The sequence below is a fragment of the Sceloporus occidentalis genome, unplaced genomic scaffold, assembly GCF_023333645.1.
Source record: "Sceloporus occidentalis isolate IW3139 unplaced genomic scaffold, rSceOcc1.0.p SCAF_4, whole genome shotgun sequence".
Lineage (NCBI taxonomy): Eukaryota > Metazoa > Chordata > Lepidosauria > Squamata > Phrynosomatidae > Sceloporus > Sceloporus occidentalis.
This window is the reverse complement of record NW_028316984.1, coordinates 101,350,829-101,373,927: the sequence shown is the minus strand read 5'-3', so window position 1 is coordinate 101,373,927 and position 23,099 is coordinate 101,350,829. Positions and strand designations below refer to the sequence as shown.

General features: G+C 39.4%; 1 protein-coding gene across 13 annotated transcripts in view; it reads right to left on the bottom strand.

Moving 5' to 3' along the window:
• Window positions 1-23,099, bottom strand: part of SOX6 (SRY-box transcription factor 6) — a 582,676-nt gene that overhangs the window by 9,719 nt on the left and 549,858 nt on the right. For 12 of the 13 annotated variants that reach the window (XM_089521088.1, XM_089521087.1, XM_089521089.1 and 9 more), the window contains 2 exons: window positions 11,826-12,059; window positions 8,334-8,550 (listed from right to left, as the gene is read on the bottom strand). In XM_089521088.1, the coding sequence (XP_089377214.1) occupies window positions 8,334-8,550; window positions 11,826-12,059 (451 nt within the window). The remainder of the gene's footprint in view (window positions 1-8,333; window positions 8,551-11,825; window positions 12,060-23,099) is intronic. The other variant, XM_089521094.1, reaches the window with a different exon arrangement.

Sequence of the window (23,099 nt, the reverse complement as noted above, 5' to 3'; positions counted from 1 at the left end):
GATCAGATGGGGCAGCTTCAAGCCACTCCAGGGGTGGGGCATTTTGATGATATATTATTATTATTAACCTTTATTTATGAAGCGCTGTAAATTTACACAGCGCTGTACATGCAATCTTTTTAGTTAGACGGATCCCTGCCCTCGGGCTTACAATCTAAAAAGACATGACACAGAAGGAGAAGGGAGTGGTGGAGGGAAAGGGTAAGAGGTCCAGCAGTTCCTCTCTACCTCCGAGGCCTGGACCAAGGCAGATGGACTGGAGGGAGGGCTTGGCTTCATAATGGATGGTTAATCATTTTCCAGGGAAAATACATACTCTCAAGTAGGATAATGCATATACAGTACATAGCAATACAGGAAATGGTTTGATAAACAGGCACCAAAAGAACATCAAATAGTAAGCGACAATTATGCAATACATGCCCCGGGAGCATCCACAATCCCCCTGGGGGCCCTAATAGGAGTGGCTCTTTTCTGTTCCTATTTGGGCTGGTGGTGGAGGGTGCCTTTGGGACTGCAGTGTGTGTTTGCCACAGTCCTAAGGCATCTTTGGTGGGGGCGGCTTCAAGCTAACCCTTTGTGGCCATCTGTTTTGGCCCATAGTGGTTTGAGCATTGGATTATGACTCTGGATATCAGGGTTCAATCCCCCACTCGTCCATGGAACCCCATTGGTTGACTGTGGTTGAGTCACGCATTCTCAGCTCCAGAGAACCCTGTAATAGTTTTGCCCTAGTGTTACCATCAGTTGAAAATGACTTGAAGGCACAAAATGACAACAACAATAATAGAAATTCTGTTCCACAGTTGCTACTCCAACTTGAGATTTTCAAATAATCTAGAAACCGCAAATAATATGTTAAAATGCAGTAATACAGTAAAGTAATACATGGGGGATGCTTCTGCAAGTGGAAGGGTGTGTAATGATAATCCCACATTTCTATCACTGCACCACCTGTGCAGGGAAAATCTGCTTTAGAGACTTGGAGAATTATCTAGAACAATGGAGGGAGCTGCAGGGTAGGGAGAGTATTTGGCAAGAATCATGTCCTCTTTCTACTGGCATATCATTCCACTTTCCAATAAAATAATCTATGGACCAAAAAAAAAAAAAAGCCCTTCCATCTGCAGAAAGCTAAGTTAGAATCCTACCCAATGCAAATTAGGACCACTCTAGCATCTTACAGTCATGTGTGGTATATTTTTCACAGAGTTAGAATGATTCACAAACTGCCAGTATTTCTTCAGTAAAATTCTAGAAATTTAAAACCACTAATGTGCTAAAAGACACACAACCGACACATGAACTTTGTGTGGGTTATGAAACATTTGTTGTGAAGGTTGAGTATATATATCCCACTATTGTAGAAATGGGGGTAGGGGCAAAAATATTATTTGTGTTTATTATTGTATGATTTTATATGTTGTTTGCCCCATTGTCTGTTTCTACAAAAAGTGGGATACAAATAAAAGTTTTATTTATTATTTATTATAAAAATGAGGACACCCTCCTCATATAAGAATTCTGCCAATTTCAAATCCAATTTTGCTTCAGTTCCCAAATGCAAGTATTAAAAACGAGTCAGAACTTGTCTACACTATTTTATTTTTTTTAAAAAAACCCTTCTCACTCACTTCAGATTGGTGGCAATTGGGACACATGATGTTCTGACCAATTTACACCATGTGCTGGGCTTTTAGGCACATAAGGGCTTTAATCCTCAGGAAAAAAAAGAATAATGATCTTGATTTTTTCCAGAAAATTCAGATAAACATATGTGTGACTGGCGTTTTCACACTGCTGCAGAGGGAGGAACTTGTGGTGGTTGTGTGGCTGGAGCAGAACAGACAGAGTCCAGTGGTCCACATAATCATTCCCACAGGGAAGTGATAGTTCTTAAGAGACAGAAAGTTCAAGGAGCTCTTCACCATTTGTGTACATAATGGGATATCAGTATACCTGGTAGGATGATATTTATGGAGATGTGCAGATATTTATATCTGCACATCTCCAATTAACTGCTAATGGGAGTGTGACATCAAAAGCAAAAATGGATTATGTTTGCATGTTTGACAGGCGGGGGGGGGGGGAATTAAAGCGAAGTGGCTGCAGATGTGTGGTCAAAAATGGTTTGGGGAATTGGCTTGTGGGCCACTATTTTACAAGGTGACCTTGGAATGGGGAAACTTGTAGCCACTTAAGCTGGATTTGCCATTATTTGCCTTGATGTCTGTAGTAAAAGTATAGAATCTGGAAAACCTGTGGCCCGCCCAGATTTTAAAGTAAGTGTAGACAAACCCTGAGACACTGAAAATTGTTCACGCCTAGAACTCTTGGATTTGCTGTATTTACATTCCTTAGGTCACTGTGATTGCCTCTTTTCTTTGGATGCCTAAATTCTATTTCTAAATGTTTGCATTTTTGAACATTTAAGTTATTGCAATGCTAAAAATTTGGGAACTGAAGGAAAATATTCAAATATCATGGGGGACAAAATTCATACTGGTGAGGGAGAATTCTTAGTTGATGGCAATGCCTTTAGTTTGCCCCACCCCCACCCCACCTCTTATGTATCCTCAATTTTGTGCCCTAGTTGTCTCTCTGCTATTTGCAACCTTCCTGGTTTCTGACCCTTTGGTAAAAGCCCAAAGGAAAATATCATGAAGTTGTCACTGGGAGCCTTTTATGATCAGGAAACATGGACAGCCAGATAGGCTGCAGCATATTGGAGAGATTTGTAATGAGGAGGGGGAAAAAACTCAGAAGGATATGATAAATTTTTAAAAAAACTAATAAAAGAAAAGGAAAAGCAATCATGAAGCAGCCAGAAAAGTGAGGCAAAAAACCCCAGAAGTCTCTTTTGAGAGGAAGATATTTTTTTTGTGAAACTAGGGGAAAGATTTTAACTCACTGAACAAAATGGTCACTGATGTTAGTGATGTCATTCATGATAAAATATTTAACTCCCAAAGGTATAATTGTTTTTCTGATATAATAAAGAGCTGCAGACTCAGCAAAGCCCTAATTCAATCAAAATAATTTTGCTAATAAATTCAACTGTGGAGCTGCTCTCTTACATCTTTATGTTCACATTGACTTGAAGGTAAACATCCAAGTGCTCTAAGAGATTATTGCACACGGAATCCGCTCTGGGATAGACGCAGGTAGTAACCATCTGGAACAGATCTTATTGCACTGCCCAGTGCCCAGGCAATAGGCAGACCATATCTAACCCAGGCTTCTCTGGCAGCTTTTAATGAACGGAATTTTCCCATTCTTGAAGACAGTTAAAACCCACATCTATCCTGGCATGGATTTCATGTGTGATAAACTCTGAAATAACAAAAGTCAGTTTCTGGATCCTGGCATTTTTACTCTAAGATTAGTGTCCATTTATTCTCTTGCACTGAAGGACATTTTTTCTAGGTGTCATATATGACATTGGAAGATACATTAGACAGTTCCTGAGTATAATATAGAAAAAAATTGGTTACATAGGCCCAATTTAAATGGGCCTTTGCGCCGCCCCGTCACGTGTTAGGGGTTGACAGCGTCCATACTGGCCTCACCCCTAGAACATGACGGGGCTCAAAATGGCAGTTCCCTGTACACACGGTCGCCACCATTTTGACATAAGGGCCGCATCACGTCCAAACGGCACGGCACAGCCGTTATGTCTTGGCACCTTTGAAGGGCACTTGTGGCGCCCTTTCAGTGGTGCTGAAAGGAGCTCCATTTTGGAGCTCTTTCCACTGCGCATATCGCTGGTGTGGCCTTTAAACAGTGGCCCCTTTCTCCCTTTCCCCGCCGCTGTCAGGGTGTCCTTGGGGCATGAAGCCCCAAGGATACCCCTTTACAGGCTGTGGGGAAGCGGTGTTTTGCCACTTCCCTGAGGCCTGGAAAAGTGGCGGATCGGGCCTCTGGAGCTGCCTCTGTGGCCACTGAGGCCCCGATCCATCGGGGAAAGGGGCGGGTGCAAGGCGCCCCAAAGGGGAGGTCTGTATCCCGCCATAAGTTGTTTGGCCAGGCATGAAATAAATTTGATTGGAAAAAAACCTACAAAACTGTTTTCCCTCTTGACCATTTAAACATTAAAATTGGCAAAAATCATTTTCTTCTGTCTCTTCAGATTCATTTTTCTTGCATCTCCCTAAATTACTACGTCTAAGTTGAGACCATTAAAGGAAAATTGCTGAATCATTTGAAATATACAGCCTCAACAGAATGATACAACATCAGATCTCATAAAAAGACCTATTGTGTAGATTCCAGCCTAGCCATGGCAGCATGGTTTGAATGACCTATTCAACACAATAGTCCAGAAATATTTAGAATATGTGTTCACAGTAGCCATAAAGACTAAAAGGATTTTCCACAGCATCTTATAAGCACAAATTATTTTTCAGACTGAAACCTGTAATGAATACTTGAACAGAATTTACTAGACTGAAATGGGATTGGACTGGAACAACTTTTGTAAAACAAAGTAACAAAGAAGTATTCACAGTTCAGATGCTTTTAAAAGCTTTTTCCTCACTATGGCATCAGAACTTAGAAAATGTACACTTGAGATAAATATCAACTCATGGGAATGTTTTAAAGAAGAGTTGAAAGATTATTATTAATTTCTAATTAGCAAATGAAAAGAAACCTATTGAAAGTGTAACTATGAAATTATACCACAGGCTACAATATCTGAAACACATTCAGCAACAGAAAACTAGTTGCTGTTGTGCATACAAGTCAGAGCCTGATTTTTTGAAAAATGTATATAATCCAAGTTGTAGCAGATGTGAACAATTTTACCCTCAAAATGTTTAGCAACAAGATAACAGTGTTGTCTAAGGATTCTGTCACATTATTTTGGTGAAGCTGAAGAAAATTTGGAACAACTCTTCTCCTAAAAGTTTCTCTGTATGGAATTCTACCCAAGTCATGGTGGTCATGAAATATTTTTCTCAGCATGCTTCACTGCCAGTGTGAGCCTTCACAGTGGATTTATATCTGTGATTGTTCTTCTTGTGAATTCAAACCATCCTCCTGCTATTTTGTAACTACAGAAATAAGATGTTGGGAGAGGAAACTTGGCAGAGCCATCCTACCAATGGCTGTAGCTTTGACTACAAATTACCACTAAATCCAATGGGAAAGTTCCCTATTCATCCCTCAGATTACATGAACCAAATAGGCTCATCAAACCTATAGTGCGGCAAGTTTACATCTTGCCAGAAAGTGATCTGGCCAAAAGAAACCTCCCATATTCAGATCATTGTCATCTTCCTCTTCCTGAGAGTGAAAAAAAAAAAAAAAAAGAGAGCCATTTCAGCAATGTCTACATATTCCACTTTTCAAAGCCTAAAACATGAGCTGGATGTTTGAGGGAAACAACTCAGCATGCATTTTCCAGATTGTGCCAGGAAACTCATGATGAATCTGATATGATAAGTCCAGAAGTCCTAATACATTTTACAATTAAAGGATGGCTGTGAATGAATGCAGGGAGCTGCCATCTGTAGATGCTTTCAGAAACACTGGAAAATGGTTGGGGAGTTATGAAAATATGAAGAATGGCTTCATAACTCTAGATGGCTACCTACAGTGCTTGCTCTTCTTTTAATATTCCCTGCTTCTCACACCATTTCCTATCAGATCTGTGCATTCTTTGATTGATGTGTACCCAGTATTTGTACTATGCAAGATCCTCTTGCCATTCCCTTATGTCAGAGCACAACAAATGTGCATAATGTGAGAGTTACTACAGTCTGCTTTTTGACCCAGCAGCTATACCAGTAACTAGTTAACTATGCTTTCACAGCTCCAATAAGTGTTATTCTCACAGTTGCTACAGTAGCAATTCCCTTAAGCTATGGTGCAGATCAATTTGAATATCTCAAACTCTATTCTAAATTGTTTCCTTGCAGGCTAAAGTCAGCCAACTATGCTTTAATATGGGGTAGATGGGCCTGTTGCTCATCATGTTTCAAACTCTCACCATATTTCCAGATATCATGAACTTATTTAGACCAAGACCCACTCTGCTGCAGGCTGTACCACAAAATAATTGACTGCAATGTGGATATTATGTGCCAAACCAGAAGCAAGGCACAGAACCAACCAGTCAAGGTCAATTATCTTGTTGTGAAGTCCATAATAAAAGAAGACTATTGTGATTAGAAGAGTAAACAGAACACTGTAAATTTAGAAGGGCTCTTTTGAAACTGCCAGAAACAGAGGCTGCACCAAGCATCCAAGATATTTTGGTTGTTGTTTCAAAAATGATAGAGATAAATCAGATGAGATACAATTGTTGGCTTAAGGCTAAGGATATACATAACAACATAGCTCTGTATGCTGTCCAGGAGTCAAGAATGACACTTTTAAAGAGATCCTTACAATCTCTCCCTGCCTGCTGGAAAATTCAGTCTTTTATTCCTGGCAATCAGGGATTGAAATCAGAATTGCTGGTGAATTTAGTAGAAACTTATTCAAAAGCATGGTGCCACAATCTGAAACATCCATGAGAATGGGATGAAGGTGTTACTAGATTTCTACAGGGTGTGGAGAAAAAGCTGAAATGTGGACAATTCAGAGGAGCATTTAGTGCTGGACAAAAACACTTGCCCACTGCTGCAGACCACATGGAAACAAGATTTTTTGGGGGAGGAGGGTCATTTCTAGTGTTGGTGTTTTTGTTAGGAATGTAGTATCGATATGATCATTGAAGTCATCATTACTAATTCTGTGCTTGATCCTCAATCAAAACTTGGTAGTAGTGGTCAAGAATGAAGTATTTATGATATCAAAGGGCAAAAAGGGGGGTATGTGTGTATGACTGTTTTTTCTTCCTTTTGACAGTCCTAGTTCCAGCTACACTAGCCCATTTCTAAGAGGAAATCACTGAATAAACCTAAACAGAAAGTGTTAGAGCAACAGGGGATCATGAAAAGGAAAGGAAAATAGTGGAAGGAAAAGAAGCTAAAGGACTCATAGTTATATCCCATTAAAGTAGGTAGCTGCTTAAATTAGATTAATCTAAGTCCAATTGAAGAAGTTTCTTTGAAACTAATTCCAAGGACAATTGTACAAGTTTTTTTTTAAATTTGATAAACGTGAAGGATATCATAGAATGATACTGATTTTAAATAAACATGCTAGTCATTCTCAGCTGATACATATGTAAAAGTCCTGCATATGTGTTACCAGAGTAATACTGTGTGTGTTTGTGTTGTGTACCTTCAAGTAATTTCCAACTTATAGCGACTCTAAGGTGAACCTATCATGGGGGTTTCTTGGTCAGATTTGTTCAGAAGAGGTTTGATATTGCCTTCTCCTGAGGCTGACAGCATGTGACTTACCCAAGTGGATTTCACGACTGAGCTGGGAATCGAGCCCTGGTGTCCAGAGTCACAGTCCAACACGCAAACCACTACACCACACTGACTCTCCTACTGGCTGCCAAATGCATTAAGCCACAAAAGGAGGTTGGTGCCTTTAACACTACACATGCTATAGCACTATGATTCCACTTTAACTGCCATGGCTACATCCTATGAAATGTTGGGGTATAGTCTGGAGGGGCACTAGAGCTTGCTGGGTGAGAATTCTAAATACTCTGTCCTCCACATAACAAGATTCCACAGAAAGATGAATTAGAACTGAACAAGGAATCTTGGACAAGTGTCCCGATCCCATTGGAAGGAAACCAAGATAGTGGTGGTGTTCATATCCAGAGATGATGATGATGATGATGATGATGATTACATAATGACAGGCCCAACGCCATCAGGCCTGAAGAAGAAGAGCCCTCCCCTCCCTCCTTCCAACTGTCATCTTCTGGCCTTCGAGGGAGTGAAAGGACAGGCCCAACTCAATAGGGCCTGAAGAGGAAGAGCCCTCCGGCAAACTGTCATCTTCTGGCCTTAGAGGGAGTGAAAGGACAGGCCCAACGCCATAGGGCCTGAAGAGGAAGAGCCCTCCCCTCCCTCCATCCAATTGTCATCTTCTGGCCTTAGAGGGAGTGAAAGGACAGGCCCAATGCCATCAGGCCCAGCCTCAATTAAGCAAAAGGTCCCTCCCTCCAGTCCATCTGCCTTGGTCCAGGCCTCAGAGGGAGAGAATGCTGGACCTGATCCCCTCCCCCCCTCACCATTCCCTTCTCCTTTTGTGTCGTGTCTTTTTGGATTGTAAGCCTGAGGGCAGGGAACCATCTATTATCCCCTCTGTTGTAAGCCGCCCGGATTCCCAGTGATTGGGCGGCATATAAATAAATCATTATTATTATTATTATTATTATTATTATTATTATTATTATGCTGGAAACTTTTGCTACCTACCCTACAGTAAAAAATTGTCTCATCTCCTGCCTTCGAGATCTCATGAGCTGTTTATATTCTCCAATACGCAGTTTCTTGCCATCAACGATGCAGGTGCGTTTTGGTCGGGGTTTATATTTGTAGTTAGGGTACTTCTCTAGATGGATTTTACTTAGCCGTGCTTGCTCTTCATAGTATGGTTGTTTCTCTTGGTTTGACATGGATTTCCAGCGGGAACCTACATGGAAAAAGATGCCAGTGAGCTCTCATGTCAGTTCATCAGTTTGGTAATTACTCAAAACTCTACACCACGGAGGGCAAAGTGCGACCCACCAGATGTGTTTGAACTTCAGCTCCCAGCTCCCAGTATTCCTTATCATTGGCTATGCTGGCTAGAGCTGATCTGAGTTGCAATCCAACAATAACTGAAGAGATGTGCTTTGTTCACCCCATTCTAATCCAAGAGTTTGCTTTTCTCTATAGGTTACTGTAACAGTAACCATCCTTGCAAATAGTAATGGAACATGGTATCCATCTGGAGGGAGGTAACTTCCTTTCTGCCATACTGCCCTTGAATATACCAAGGTAACTAGCAGATTAACCTCAAGAATCTGGAATTCACTTCTAAGGTCAATAGTGCACTTTGTACTCAATAAAGGAGTATTCATATATAAGTTTAGAAATTTTACTCAAAAAAATTGATCCCAAAAGCCTAGGTCAGTTTACCCACAGGTCAATGTAAATACTATACTTTAACTCTTATGAAAAAGGGAACCATCCCCTGGTGAAAGGCAAGAATGCACTCTGTCCTAGAAGCACTGACCTCCCTCTACTCTATCTTCCATCTAGCCTTTAGTGTGAGCCAAAATAGTTATTCCTGCCACTATATTATAGGTTCTTTGCATTGTTTTTTTCCTTCATCATTTAGATTCTTTGTTGTATGCCCCAAAGTTTTACCCTCGGCTTATCCAAAGGCCATATCAAAATCCATAAATTTGCCCCCCCCCCCCAAACCTGCCCTCAACTTATACATGAGGTCGATTTGTTGTCAAGTATATAAGGTAAACCCAGGTTATCCATTAATCTTCCTTTACCATCCAACTAATGGAAACTAAATAGGCTACCAAGGAAATATTGTAACTGGTCACAAATGTGACATCACAGAAAGAGATATTCTATTATATTTCTCAAATAAACATTTATGACCTAAAGCAGACAACATTTTTGTGGCCTAGGCCTACATTGCAGAAATAAAGTTGTCTGACACAATTTTAACTTCCATGGCTGAATGCTATGAAATTCTGGGATTTGTAGTTTGCTGTGGCACGAGAGCTCTCCCACAGACAAAGTTAAATATCCCACAAAACTACAAATCCCAGAATTCAATAGCATTGTGCTATGGCTGTTAAAGTGCTGTTCTAGACCTGCTCTTTGAATAATCAAATACTTGATTCATCTACTCATTGTCAATTCATTTATTACAGGACACTATATATACCAAAGAATTTTTTAATTTCACTGGCCTATATAACCAAGGGGTTGGGGCATGTATTACTCAGTCAACAAATCTAATACCACATTCAAACCCCTTTTGAAATAAGCTTGAAATATAGAACAGGAGTCAGATGCTATTATGCGTTATGATTGTCCAAACAGATGCAGTAAGTATACTTAACTACACTTGAAGTTGTATGTGAAATAAAGTGGAAAATACAGTCACAATGCTCTTCACTACGTTAATTACTACAAACATTTATCACCAACTGTATTAATAAAAGATGAAAAATACAGCACCGTTTACAAAGAAGGAAGAAAAGTATTCAGTTAGTTGTATTGTTTATGGAGAACTACCTAAACAGTGAAGAAAGAAGATTAGAAAAAATTAAAGGAACTTTCAGCTGGTAAAAATGATTACAGCTGCAGTAAACGTGGATGGAAGCTATTCTTCTACCACGAACTTTCATACATCAACAAATGGGAAAGTTGTATAAATATTATCCAGAGTCAGCAATGCTCTGTTGTCAGTTCTAATATTTCAAACTCTTTTTTGTCATTGTCCTGGAAAATGTGTACAGATATTATATGTAAATTGACACTCTTTTTCTTGCTCGCCTGCTCTTTTCCTTTCAGTGGTGCTGGGCAACTCCTGGCAGGTTATACCACTGTTTAAAGAACATACGATTGCTGGAACCTCTGAAATATTTATTCTGAATGTTTACATTTAAATGAATACAGTTACTATGCTTATAACAAGATCCCCCCCAAAGAATGCATACAAATAATATAGATTCCATAAGTTGCCAAGACTGGAACAGTGCAGGTTTTATACAAAACTAAAAGGCTATTCATATAACTTACTAAAAATGGTAGACATATAGGGGAACTTCTGTGTAAAACACCACACATTTTAAGAACAGAGTTACATTTATTTCAATTTTTTTTTCACCACTGAGAGAAGGGGAAAAGGCAAGGAAGAAAAACAGCTTTTTAAAAATGTTTAATAATGTGTTATAAAATCATTATAGATGAGATTTAATTGTTAGTCTTATTTATTATGAGTTAACATTTAAAGTGTGCCTATCACTTAAAAGACTTGATGGGCAAATATCAAGTTAAATGTTTCACCACTCATTCTTACATATGCTTTTAATACTCCAGAGGGGCATACAATTCTAATTCAGTAGATTTATTATTGCAAGATAAAACATGAGAATTGGCAAGTTGCATATGTTATGTTTGTTAAATTATATTTTTCTAAAGAATTAGGTAAAGTGAATGAGATGCTTCAGCTCCGTATTCCCAAGACATTTTCATGTTTTGTTTTAAAGAATTAGTTCAGTGTTGAATACAAGCGATCATTTAGATGTTATGAAATATGCTGACTATACATTCTGCTCACTTCTGCAAAGACGTGCCTCTCCAGCCAGTTAATACTTTCCCCAGAATAACAATTTTCAGTCAGCTTTCACTTGCAGTAAATCACATTTGTAATTTATCATGATTTCTAATAAAGGTTTGCAATAGGACCTGTAGAAAGAATTACTTCATGTGAAAAATCCAAATCAAATTTTTTTCTATCAGTATAGAGCTCATTTTGATTATTTGTTTGTACATAGCTGCCTTGATTCCTTCAAGACAAAGTTTGTATCAATATTGATTGATTGACTGATAAATATATACCCTGTCTTTCTCCCAAGATGAAATATAAGGTGACTGTACACATGTACCATATAACACCTGTGTGTACTTCAGCACATAAGTTGATTCAGAAGACTCAGCAGAGTAATTCTACAATAGAAAAGCAAAAATTAAAGTACCCAAGAGTGAATAGAGATCAACTGCTACACTAAGATACACAGGTTTTACAATTATTATGTTTGCAGCATTCTGGAATTCAGTAGGTTTCTTTGATTTACAAATCCAAATTATTATTTCCTCTAGCCATTCATAACTTGCATGGTAATTATAAAGCATTCACCAAACTTGTTCTGATTATTTATGGTGTTTACTTACCAAGGATTTTGCTAATATTGGAGTTGTGCATGTCAGGAAAAGCTTGGAGAATTTTTCTACGTTCATCTTTTGCCCAAACCATGAATGCATTCATTGGTCGTTTGATATGTGGCTCACTGCTACTTCGGCCTCGGGCATCCCTGTAGACTCGCGCTTCAGCCACAGTGGCGCCTCCTGTTGGCCAACAATAATACTGCTGTAGTTTAGCTGCAGAGCCATTCATTGCTTTACTTCCTGTAATATCAGGGCAGGAAGAAACAAGATGGATGCAGACATTATTACAGTGTCTGGATTATGGGATAACTACCCCTGCCCTGCTATTTTTCAGTTCTCACTTTCTGCTTCCAGATCTATGAAAGAAATTCCAGATTCAGTTACCTGAGTTTAATAATTTGTGTTATTTCCTGTAATGCCAGTACAAAGTAAACAGTTCAAGAAATTTAGAGATCAGAACAGTTCAAGGAATTTAGAGAAAGGTTTCTTTAATAAAATGTGGAGCCCAGATATATACACAAACTGCAAAAGAAAGAACTGATCAATTAAAAAATAAATAAATTTTCTGTTGTTGTTGTTTTTAAAACAATAACTTTGAATGACAGCCCAAGTCACATTAGTCAAAGTGGACCAAAAGGACTTTCCCTCTTTTTCCACCTCCCTGACCTGAAGCCCACAGCATCATCCAAATATCTGACCCAGATTTTCCCTGCACTATTTGAACAAGAGTTTGAGGACATTCAGGAATATTTATTTCATTTATATTTATATTTTATTTATTTATATGCCACCTTTCTCCTAAATTGGACCCAAGGAGGCCCAAAAAGATACTAAAAAAAATACAGAATTAAAAAAACAGTTAAAATATCACATTAATATAACAAGTTAAAAATATAAAACCACTAAAAAACATACCAAATTAAAAAATATACAATGAAAACATACAAAAGCAGAAAGGGCAAATAGTCTGACCTAAGCTGTATAGGGCTTTACAGGCCATAACCAACACTTTGAATTGTGCCTGGAAATGAACCAGTAACCAGAGAAGTTCTTTTTAAAAAGGAGATGTATGCCCCCTATAACTAGGTCAGCATTCTGGCCACAGCATTCTGGAGCCACTGAAGTTTCCACAGGCAGCCCAATGTAGAGTGTGTTATAGTAGTCCAAACAGGATGTAATCAAGGCGTGTGTAATGGTAGCCAGATCTGACACCCCAAGGAATGGACATAGCTGTCACACTAGTTTTAACTGTACAAATGTAGTCCTGGCTACTGCTGAAGCCTGGGGATCCAAGCTCAGAGTGGAGTCCAGAACACCCTGGGTTTCAAAAGCTAGGAAGGGTAAGGTTCCAGTATACATGTGGTGACTCCAAGGATCTTGCCCACATCCTCAGGCTGCACAATTTGAAATGTATCTGATAATACAGGACAAGTAGATACCAAAATTACATCCACTGGACCTGTTTTAACTACAGCATCCATGTCAGAGCAAATCTGAACGATTTTGTTTAGCAATAGCAATAGCAGTTTCATTTATATGCCGCTTCATACCACCTAAGCAGTCTCTAAGTGATTTACAATTGTAAGCTACAAGCTGCGTACTTATTTTAGTGATCTTGGAAGGATGCAAGCCTGAGTCGAGCCTGAGCCCTGGCTAGTACTGAACTCTCAACCTTGTGGTTTTTAAGTGAATGGCTGCAGTACAGGCATTTAACCACTGAGCCACCAGGACCCTACAAAATGTCTTGAAAATTTATCACAGAAAACTGTTGAATGCTTTTTATTTTATTTTTGTGGGACAAAGTATAAAGGGTTCCTGAACACTTGGCAACACTGTGCAGATGCAATAGTAGCAGAGAAATATAATTTCTTCACTGCCACCAGCCACATGGTATAGGAGTTCCAATGAGCTCTAGCCTGTGATCGGTCAGATGTGCTCCGGGTGCTATGCCATCAGAATACGTAGGGTATGGGCAACAGAACCAATTCCTTATAAAGAATGTGAAGTCAAAGGCTTTCATGGCCGGCATCCATAGCTTTTTGTGGGTTTTTCGAGCTATGTGGCCATGTTCTAGAAGAATTTATTCTTGATATGGTTGGCATCTTCAGAGAAAAACTATATAAAGAATATTCACATTTTTTTCTCTCATCCTCAGCAAAAAAAATATTTCTTGACATATTGAGATGCTCCATTGGGAAAAAATATATATGTCAACTGCTATGCCATACGTATTTGAGAATCAAAGGACAAGCACTTTCGTGATTTTTGTTTCATTGTTGTTGTTTTTCTGGAAAAAAATCACTTTTAGCATGAAACATTTCTGTGCAAAAAGCTTTGTTTTGTGGGAAAGGTTTCATAAAATTTTTAGCAAAATAGGCTAAGATGGTTTTCATCAAGGTTATTCCATGTCATGTAAACAGATTATTCACATTTCTTAACATATACTACAGACAGCTGTACCCAATGGGAGTTATATAATTCAGCTAAGTTCTTGTGATCCTTAACAGAAATATTTAGCAAGCATTTGAGAGTCTAGGCTACCATTTCCATGATAAGAAAATATTGGAAACAGTTTCAAACTCCAGAGGTCATTGAAACAACAAGGAGTATCCTTCACATACAACAGTTATGGTGGAGCTGAAAAGAAAATGAACTGCATTTCAGATCCTTCCCTTCTGATTCAAATATATATATGATAAAACCTCAGTTGGTATAAATCAGTAAAACTATGTGGACTTCACAGTGATGGGATGATTTACATTAGCTTCAGATTTAAATCAATATTTTAAATGATATAGAACCCTAACTCTGTCAAATTGCTGTAAAACAACACCAACAACCAGACTGTCTGCAATTTAAGACACACAATAATAATTTTTGCTGTTGTCCTGTGTAGGCAATTCATTTTTATGGCTAAAAATCTTAAGACAGAGGATGCATAACTAATACGCTACCTTTTGCCACTATGCCCACAGTACATTAATTTCATTTAAAATGCACTGACCATGCAAGATAAATTGATTTCACTTTATATGGTGTTGACAGCCATGTTTATTGTGCAGTGAAATGTAGTGTAGCTTCAAGCTAACAATATCCATCAACACAGGGCAATATGCTGACTGCTGGGCCAGATGAAGACATACATTACTCTGGAAGCAAAACACTTATTTAGATGTGACACTGTCTTTTTCAGAGGATCACCAGCATAATTTATGAAGCTCTCAATGCCATTACTTTAAAACTGACACCAGTTCTACAATTGTATGCAGATAAAAGAGGACAGATCTGATGTGAATGTCAGATGCAGAGGTATTTTAACAGTAGCCTAAGTTTAACTACTGTGCCGTGGATGTTTGGCATTGACTAGCTGTAACTGTTACTGCAGCCTTTCTATCATAATGCTGAGTAGATTGAAATACACTTGGCACCTAATCTAAAACGAATAGGGTCAAAGTGGAGTCTGCTGCAGAGAATCAGCACATATTAGACTGAACTCTGCATATCAGCTTCTTTAAGAACCATAACAGTTATAATGGGATTATCAGTTTGCTTCTCTCCTCTCCCCTTGTCACTGTGAAATTGTAGAAACCTGAAGGCACAATCATTTCTACATTCTGTAATGTGTAATCACAATGGCTGAGAGATCATCTCCATGTACTTGAGATGAATGTATCAGTGACCTTCACCATCTGTGGTTATGCTTTGTCAATGTTGAATGTAAACATTTGTGTAAGAATTATGCACATACTCATAAAACACATGAGTAGAGGCAAGAACCAAATAAAATTTCAAATACCTGTATAAAAAACATACTTGCAGAAGTGGATTGATTGGCAAAACATTCCCTCTCACCCTCAATCAAGTCCAATTTGTATCAGTTTTGAGCTTATCGCATGTACTTTAAAACTGGCTCCAGCCTTGCGACTTCAAAAAAGTGCTGGCACAGTGTGGCTCAGACCTGGCATGGGCTGATTTAGCATGTGATAATCCCCACCTCCATCCCACATCCCAGTTCCAGCCAGGGAGGTTGGAGCCAGTTTTAAAGTACATGCAATAAGCTTACGTAGTCTAATCAAGAGGAAGAGAGAGTTCATCTTGTTTAGTATGAGGTTGCATTTACCCTAAAAGATTAAGGGCTCACTCACATTACATAATTATAGTACTATTTTTCTACTTTAATTACCATGGTTCCATCCTATGGAATCTTTGGATATGCATTTTAGGAAAGACATTTAGAATTCTCAACCAGAAAGCTCTTAGGCCTCACTAAACTACAACCCCATGGATTCCATAGGATGGAAGCATGTCAGTTAAAGTGGAATAATAGCATTATATGTAATTGTTTAGCATGAACAGGTCCCAAGTTTACAATTTGAGGTATTTGCCCCAGCTCCAACTAGAACACCAGTTGCAACTGATATAGTTTGTCTCTTTACCATGGAAGCCTTCAGTTGAGATATTTGTGGTGGTTCCTAAGTGGAACTGCCTTTGAATTCCTGTTTAGTTAGTACAAAATGCAGCTGCTAGGTCATTAACTAAGACTAGCTCTTAAACTGGAAGTAAGCTGACAGTTATGGTCTGAATTTTTTTTTCTTTTCTGGAAGGGAGTGTTTGGAGCCTCTGTGAAAGAAGGCATGAACTCCTTTTGCAAAACTGCATAGCTGGGGGAAATCTAGCCATTTCACTCTTGTTGAAAATCAGAAGGAAGGAAGAAAGGGTGGAGAATGAAGCAGCGCCTGCCATTGCTTTAATCAGTAAACCCCATTCCTTCCATATTATTAGAAGGTTCCTTGGTTCCTTGGGGGAGGGGGGAATCACCAAAAATGCCCCACCACTTTCAAGAAATATGAATGGGCTAGGAAAGATAGGCATTTTCACCTCGTGGCAGTCACACTGTCTGCCAGTGCAATTCTGGGAATAAGTCAAAGTATATTTTCTTATAATCAAGCCCTTAATGTACTGATGAGGAACTTTAATGACATAAGGCTCCTCAGATTTTGGCATCATGCTCAAGGCTTTCCTCCCTGCTCACAAATTTTCTTTCTAGGATGGTTTGACCACTCATTTCAGTGCCAAGTAAACACCTTTGCATATGTTCAGGCATTCCAACATTTATTATAAGTGGATGTTGATCAGTTTCATTTGTTATGATGAACTTTATAATTTGTTTTAATGGCTGATTCTGTATTTCATTCTGAAAAAGGTTTGATGCCTGTGTCTGCCAATTTGTTAAATAAGTATTTTAGGTATGCATTCTTTTCATGATGAGAGAAAAAATGAAGAAAGAGGCTCCTCCCTCCATAACTGTCATCTTTCGGCCTCTGAGGGGGAGAGTAGGCTGGCCCAGTTCCATCAGGCCTAGCCTGAAGAAGAAGAGCCCTCCCTCCAGTCCATCTGCCTTGGTCCAAGCCTCAGAGGGAGAGAAGAATGCTGGACCTGATCCCCTCCCCCCTCACCATTCCCTTCTCCTTTTGTGTGGTGTCTTTTTAGATTGTAAGCCTGAGGGCAGGGAACTGTCTGTTACCCCTCTGTTGTAAACCGCTCGGATTCTCAGTGATTGGGCGGTATATAAATAAAACCTATTATTATTATTATTATTATTATTATTATTATTTTCGCAAACTTCTTTTATGCTGCTCTGATTATTTTTATCAAAAGGAAGAATATACCATTTCTTTAAGAGGTATTACCTTTCTCTGAGTTATCACCTAGAGAAAGATAGGTATTGTCTCTCACTATGACTTTTGAACACTGGTCACAAAACACACAGGCAAGATAGAGTGCCTTCTGGTCGCTTCGGGTGCAGGGCATGCACATGACCCCCAAAGCAGCCAGAAGCCAGACTAAGGTAGCCTGGGGCCATCGGAAAAAGGAGCACAAAAAGTGCTCATTGCCAGTGGCTCATTCAGGACTGTGATGGTGGCCCACTTTTAACAGTGGGCCATGTGGTTGCTGCAGTCCCTGGGCAAATGCCACATGATTGCAGGTGGAATGGCCTCGGGTCACTTTTTCCTGCCCATCTGCATGACCCCACTATCACTATAATTGGTTTTCCACTGCAGCTTCCTACAATACTGTTGGTGCTTTTGCCTCCATCCACCCACATGAAGTGAGGGGAGTGCAGGGCACTGCAAGAGGAATTAGAAAAATTGATTTCACAACTGCTCTGCTTGTTCAGCCTTTGAATTCAAATCAGTCTTAACTTCATTATTGTTGTCTTCATTATCACTGTTATCATGTGTCTTCAAGCCAGCTTCATCTTCTGGCAACCCTATTATAGGGATTTCTTGGAAACATTTCTTCAGAGGAGCTTTGCTATGGCTTTTCTATAAGACTGAGAGACTATCACCCAATGGATGAATAAGGATTCAAGTTCTGGTCTCCAAGGCTGCTGACACACTACCAAATTAATGCAGTTTGACAGTGCTTTAACTGGCTTAATGCTATGGAAAACTGGGCTTTGTAGTGTGTTGTGTCACCAAAGCTCTCTGACAGAGAAAACTAAAAATTTCACAAAATTACAGATCCCAGAATTACATAGCACTGAGTGATGGCAGTTAAAGTGGTGTCAAACTGCATTAATTCTGTAGTGCAGATGCAGTCCCAGAGTCTAGTCTAATGTTCAAATCTGTATAGAATGCTGGGTCTCATTTAATAATTCAGTTACTATAAAATAGTAGGGGCATTTAAAAAGTACATTAATTGTAAAATAGCCTGCTAGTTCATTTTAATCAGCAGCTAGTTGGCAACCCATGGCTTGTATTGTGCTGTATGCTGATACAATGCATTGGGTAACCAAACAGGAGTTCATGTGATCTATATCACTGCCTCACTTCCATTCCTCCAGTCAGCCTTTTGTAATGGAAGAGAATTAGTATAGGGGCTAGCAGAATTCTGTGGCAGATGGCAAACTGCCAGCCTGGCAAGTAGGCTGAATCAGCATACCAGCCACTGCAGAAGTTTCTGATTTGAAAAATGCTTGCCCAAATTCTTTAAAAGCTTTCACTGAGGTGATAAATATATTGGAGACATTGAGTTTTCTATTAGAACTTTAAAATTATCTTGGCCTAATTTTGGACGCTTAACACAGGTGAATAAGCAATACACATTTATTCACTTCTGTTGTAATCAAAATGACAGAAATATTTAAAGAACACAAACTGAGAGTTCTTTGGAGGGATTGTATCCTGAGGCAGATTTATAAAAGTAAAAAGAAATGAATTCCTCTCTCCAGGGCATTTATTTTATTTCAGTTTCCCTTTGTTAAGAAACAATTCTTAATTAGAATCATAAATTACAAACAGACCAAGAAAGTCATGAAACTTCTATCTCCATCTGCCTTGAGCAAGCCTCCACTTGAAGTATTTGAAAATGAAGCCAGTAAAACCTTGAACTTCTCTACTTGATCTCTGAGTGGATATTTGTGTCTCAACCCAAGGGCTGCCACAAAAGAATGTATGTTAAATGAGTTTCTGCAAATAATTAACAGTCACGTAATATGCCTGTGCTCCTAAGCATCTTACCACTCCAGGAGGGTGTTCAATATACTGTAAATTATCAAGAATGTTTCAGTTTATAGCATTTATTATATAGTAATAAAAATTAAGCATTATTCACTAAGGCTATAGTAATATGGTAGGGAGTCACAGATTCAGGACGCATGTTTCTTACCAGCTGAAACCATGGATTATAAGAGTGACTTTGTACTCCAAATATTTGTTAAAACACTTCAATGTCCATGAAATAATAGAGAAAATATTAATAAAAATCTGCCTAGGGCTTTTCTGAAAGTTCTGTAATCTGATTTATTCTGAGATACCAGTTACAACAGCAAGCTGGTCAGAAAACAAAAACAGTTAGAAGGAAAATATAAACTAGCTACAGAAGGAAAAACAACAATGGAAACTTTTATGGAGGTAAAGATTTACTTCTGTCTCAAGATAGAGGGAAAGTTCAGTAGGAACTCAATGGTATTTTATAGCTCTTTCAAGGATGCTTGGAGGACCACAGCTGGTGTATTAAAAATGTTCCAAACAGTATGCAGAAAATGCACTCACTGGAGACAAAATAAAATCACTTGTTTGTATTTAATGACTAACAGGCCATTTGCAAGTGTACTGTTTATAGTGCGGTCACAGAAACATACTTTGACTTCCGGAATTCAGAATCTGGTTAGGATTCAAAATTGCAAGAGAAGTATTGAGCTTTTGCTGTTGAAATGGTTTAGAACTCTGCTCCACAGCTCAGGAAAAAGCTAGGACTCATAGCAGTAATTCTAGATTATCTTTTTATTCCAATGTTTTGCTCACTATTCGTCTGATGTCATGATGCTACTGCGTAAAATGACTGGTAGAGACAGAATGCAACTCAACTCCCTATCTTATAATGTTAGTTCTCAGGGTTGTCCACTGATCTTCCATCCAGTTAGGGTTGCCATAATTCCCTACCTCAAAATCAGGAAATTGTGCAGCAAACTGTAGGACATTCAAAAAAATGGAGGACACACCCAATTAAAAGCAAAACACATTAACATTTTTTAAAAAAAACATTAAACTCCCCTCCCAGGCCCTAGGCCTCCCTGATGCTCACCTGCCATCCTGAAAATGCATCAAGAGATGTGGAGGTGGCAGCAGATAGCCTAGCACCCACCCCATCCCCAAGCCCCCTTACCTTATCTTCTGAAACCTCTGCCAAGGTCCCAAGCAGGACGCTGCTTCCAAGGCCTGCCCGGCACTGGTGAAGGCCTCAGCTGAGGCGGAGAGTGAGTGCCACCGCCAAGGCCTCCCCGATGCTGGCGGAGTCCTCCCCAGCACTGGTGGAGGCCTCGGTGGAGGCGCTGAGTGCGGCATGGCCGCCAAGGCCTCCCCGGCACTGGTGGAGGCCTCAGCGGAGGTGTTGAGCGTGGCACCACTGCCAAAGCATCCTCCTCATTCCCCCTCCAAGATGTCCTCCCTACCCACCCCGGGGCTGGCGGAAGCGGAGGCCTCCAGCAGAGTGCCGCCTCCTCCAATCCTGGAGAGGCCTAGCCAGCCTTGCAGGCTAGGACTGGAGGAGGCCGCGCTGCACTCAGGGCCTCAGCCTTGGGCCACCCCTCCAGCCCTGGGATGGGTGGGGAGGACATCTTGGAGGGGGAGGGAGGAGGAGGAGCTGGGCCCGGAGGAGGCTTTTTGCCTTGTTCCAGGCCCATTTTCTCCAGCAGACTGGAGATTTACAAAATGTGGCCTGGAGCAAAGCAGAAACCAGGACTGGAGGGTCAGAAATGTCCAATCGGCACGGGACGTTTTGAACCCTCCAATTCAAGACAGTCCCTCCCAAAATTGGGATATGGCAACCCTATATCCAGTGCCTGATGCTTCTTAAAAATATGTTCTGCTAAAATCCAAAATCAGAAAATGAGGTGTCTTCAGGATGGTATGGTGGTAAACAGATGGTGATTATTACCTTTATATCCCAGCACTAAGTCTCTAGATGGTTTATAAAACTTAAAACAGATACATCTAGAAGTGTATATCATATAAAATTTAAAACATAATTAAACTAGCAATACAATTGAAAGTAATTAAAGGCATGCCCATTAAACAAGAAAAAAAACAACAAATGTGGATAATATAGCATATTAAAAGGTCTTTCAGATAACTTGTACCTGAACCATACTGTTACAGTAATCCAAATATGACATAATGTCATGTTGACCAGATCCAACATCTCTAAGAAGAAGCACAGTTGCTTAACTGTTCAGATTTGCTCCTGGCCACTGCTGAAGTCAGAGCATGTAGTCTGATTCTAGGACAGTAGCCAAGCAGTCAACCTGAGAGTGTAATCCCAACCAGCACAGGCTGAATCCCTATGCCCTCATCTGCCTTTTGACTACTAAGAGTACTCTTATATTGTCTAGATGAACTTTCAGTTTGTTCAACCTCATCCAGTCCATTACTGATGAAGAGGCACTGCCTTACAATTGAAACAACTTCCTTAGATTAAGTCTTTGGAATAAGTACACCAAACTACCAAATGCTGTACAACTTCTTCCAATGGTTTCATGTATATGTGAAACAACAGGGGGATATAATCAAGCCTTGAGGGATTCCACAGCCCAACAGCCAAGGAGTCAAACAAAATTCCTCAGCACTGCATTCCAAGAATCAAAAGGGATACAATTTCCCAGCAAAGAATCAGTTTCTTAAGTTACCTTTTCCTCAAACAATGGACTTTTTTATTAAATAAAGGGAGTTCACACCAAACATGATGATATATGAGAAGATCACTGTCTGTACAACTTATCTGCATTTACTGCATAGTAATAAGCCCCCTGCCCCCAACATTACAGTTTGTTATAGAAAATATGGGTGCAAAAGCAATGCAGTTGCAAAAACTACAGTCAGGTGTGAAGCCATCCTTTAACCTGGTATGGAACATCTGTTTATCAAACTCCAAAGTACTGGAAAAATAAAAGCTAAATAACAAGATTAGAATTCCTGAAACTTTGAGCCTATTAGATTTGACAACATGGAGTCCCATTACCAAATACACTTCATCCTGTGCTTTTAAATAAAGTATTATTCAGATGGGATTCAAAGATCAAATGTTTCTGGATGAAGAAAACCTCATTTTGGATATGAATAAGCTGAATAAATAAAGCACATAGAATCATTCTAATAGTTTGGCAAGCTGTGTTCTTTTTCTTATTTCTACTCATAAATAAAAATACAAGGAAAAATAAAACATAAAAATAAGAAATGAATAAAATAAAGGAGCTTATCCCATGGTGTTTTAATTCAGTTTATCTCTATCCAGATTAAATCTTAATTCAGGCGGCATCCTGATTTTATCAGATGGTTTTTGCTGCCTAATTTGCTGCCCCGAATACATCCCAGGTCCATCACAGCCACTCCTCCCAGCTCTTTTTAGATCCAGGAGTTTTCCGGCTTGAGAAAATGGCAGGCGCCTAAAAGCAGGGATGGACCCAGGCTGTATTCAGGTGGCAAATTAGGTGGCAAAAACCACCTGATAATATCAGGGTGCCACCTGAATTAAGGTTTAAACTGGATAGAGGTAAGATGAATTAAAATGGCATGGGATAAGCTCCTTTTAAACACACAACCTGGAAAGTGCTGTGTTTTTCTAGATGCTAACATTTTCGATGTATGTCTAAACAACATAAAGAGATAATGTAACTGAAGTGGAACTATTTTTTTTGTGGGGGGGAGAATATACAAGTAATGATACTGTGAGCAAGCAGTGTGGCAAATAATTCACCTTTTTTCCTGATTACAGACTCCA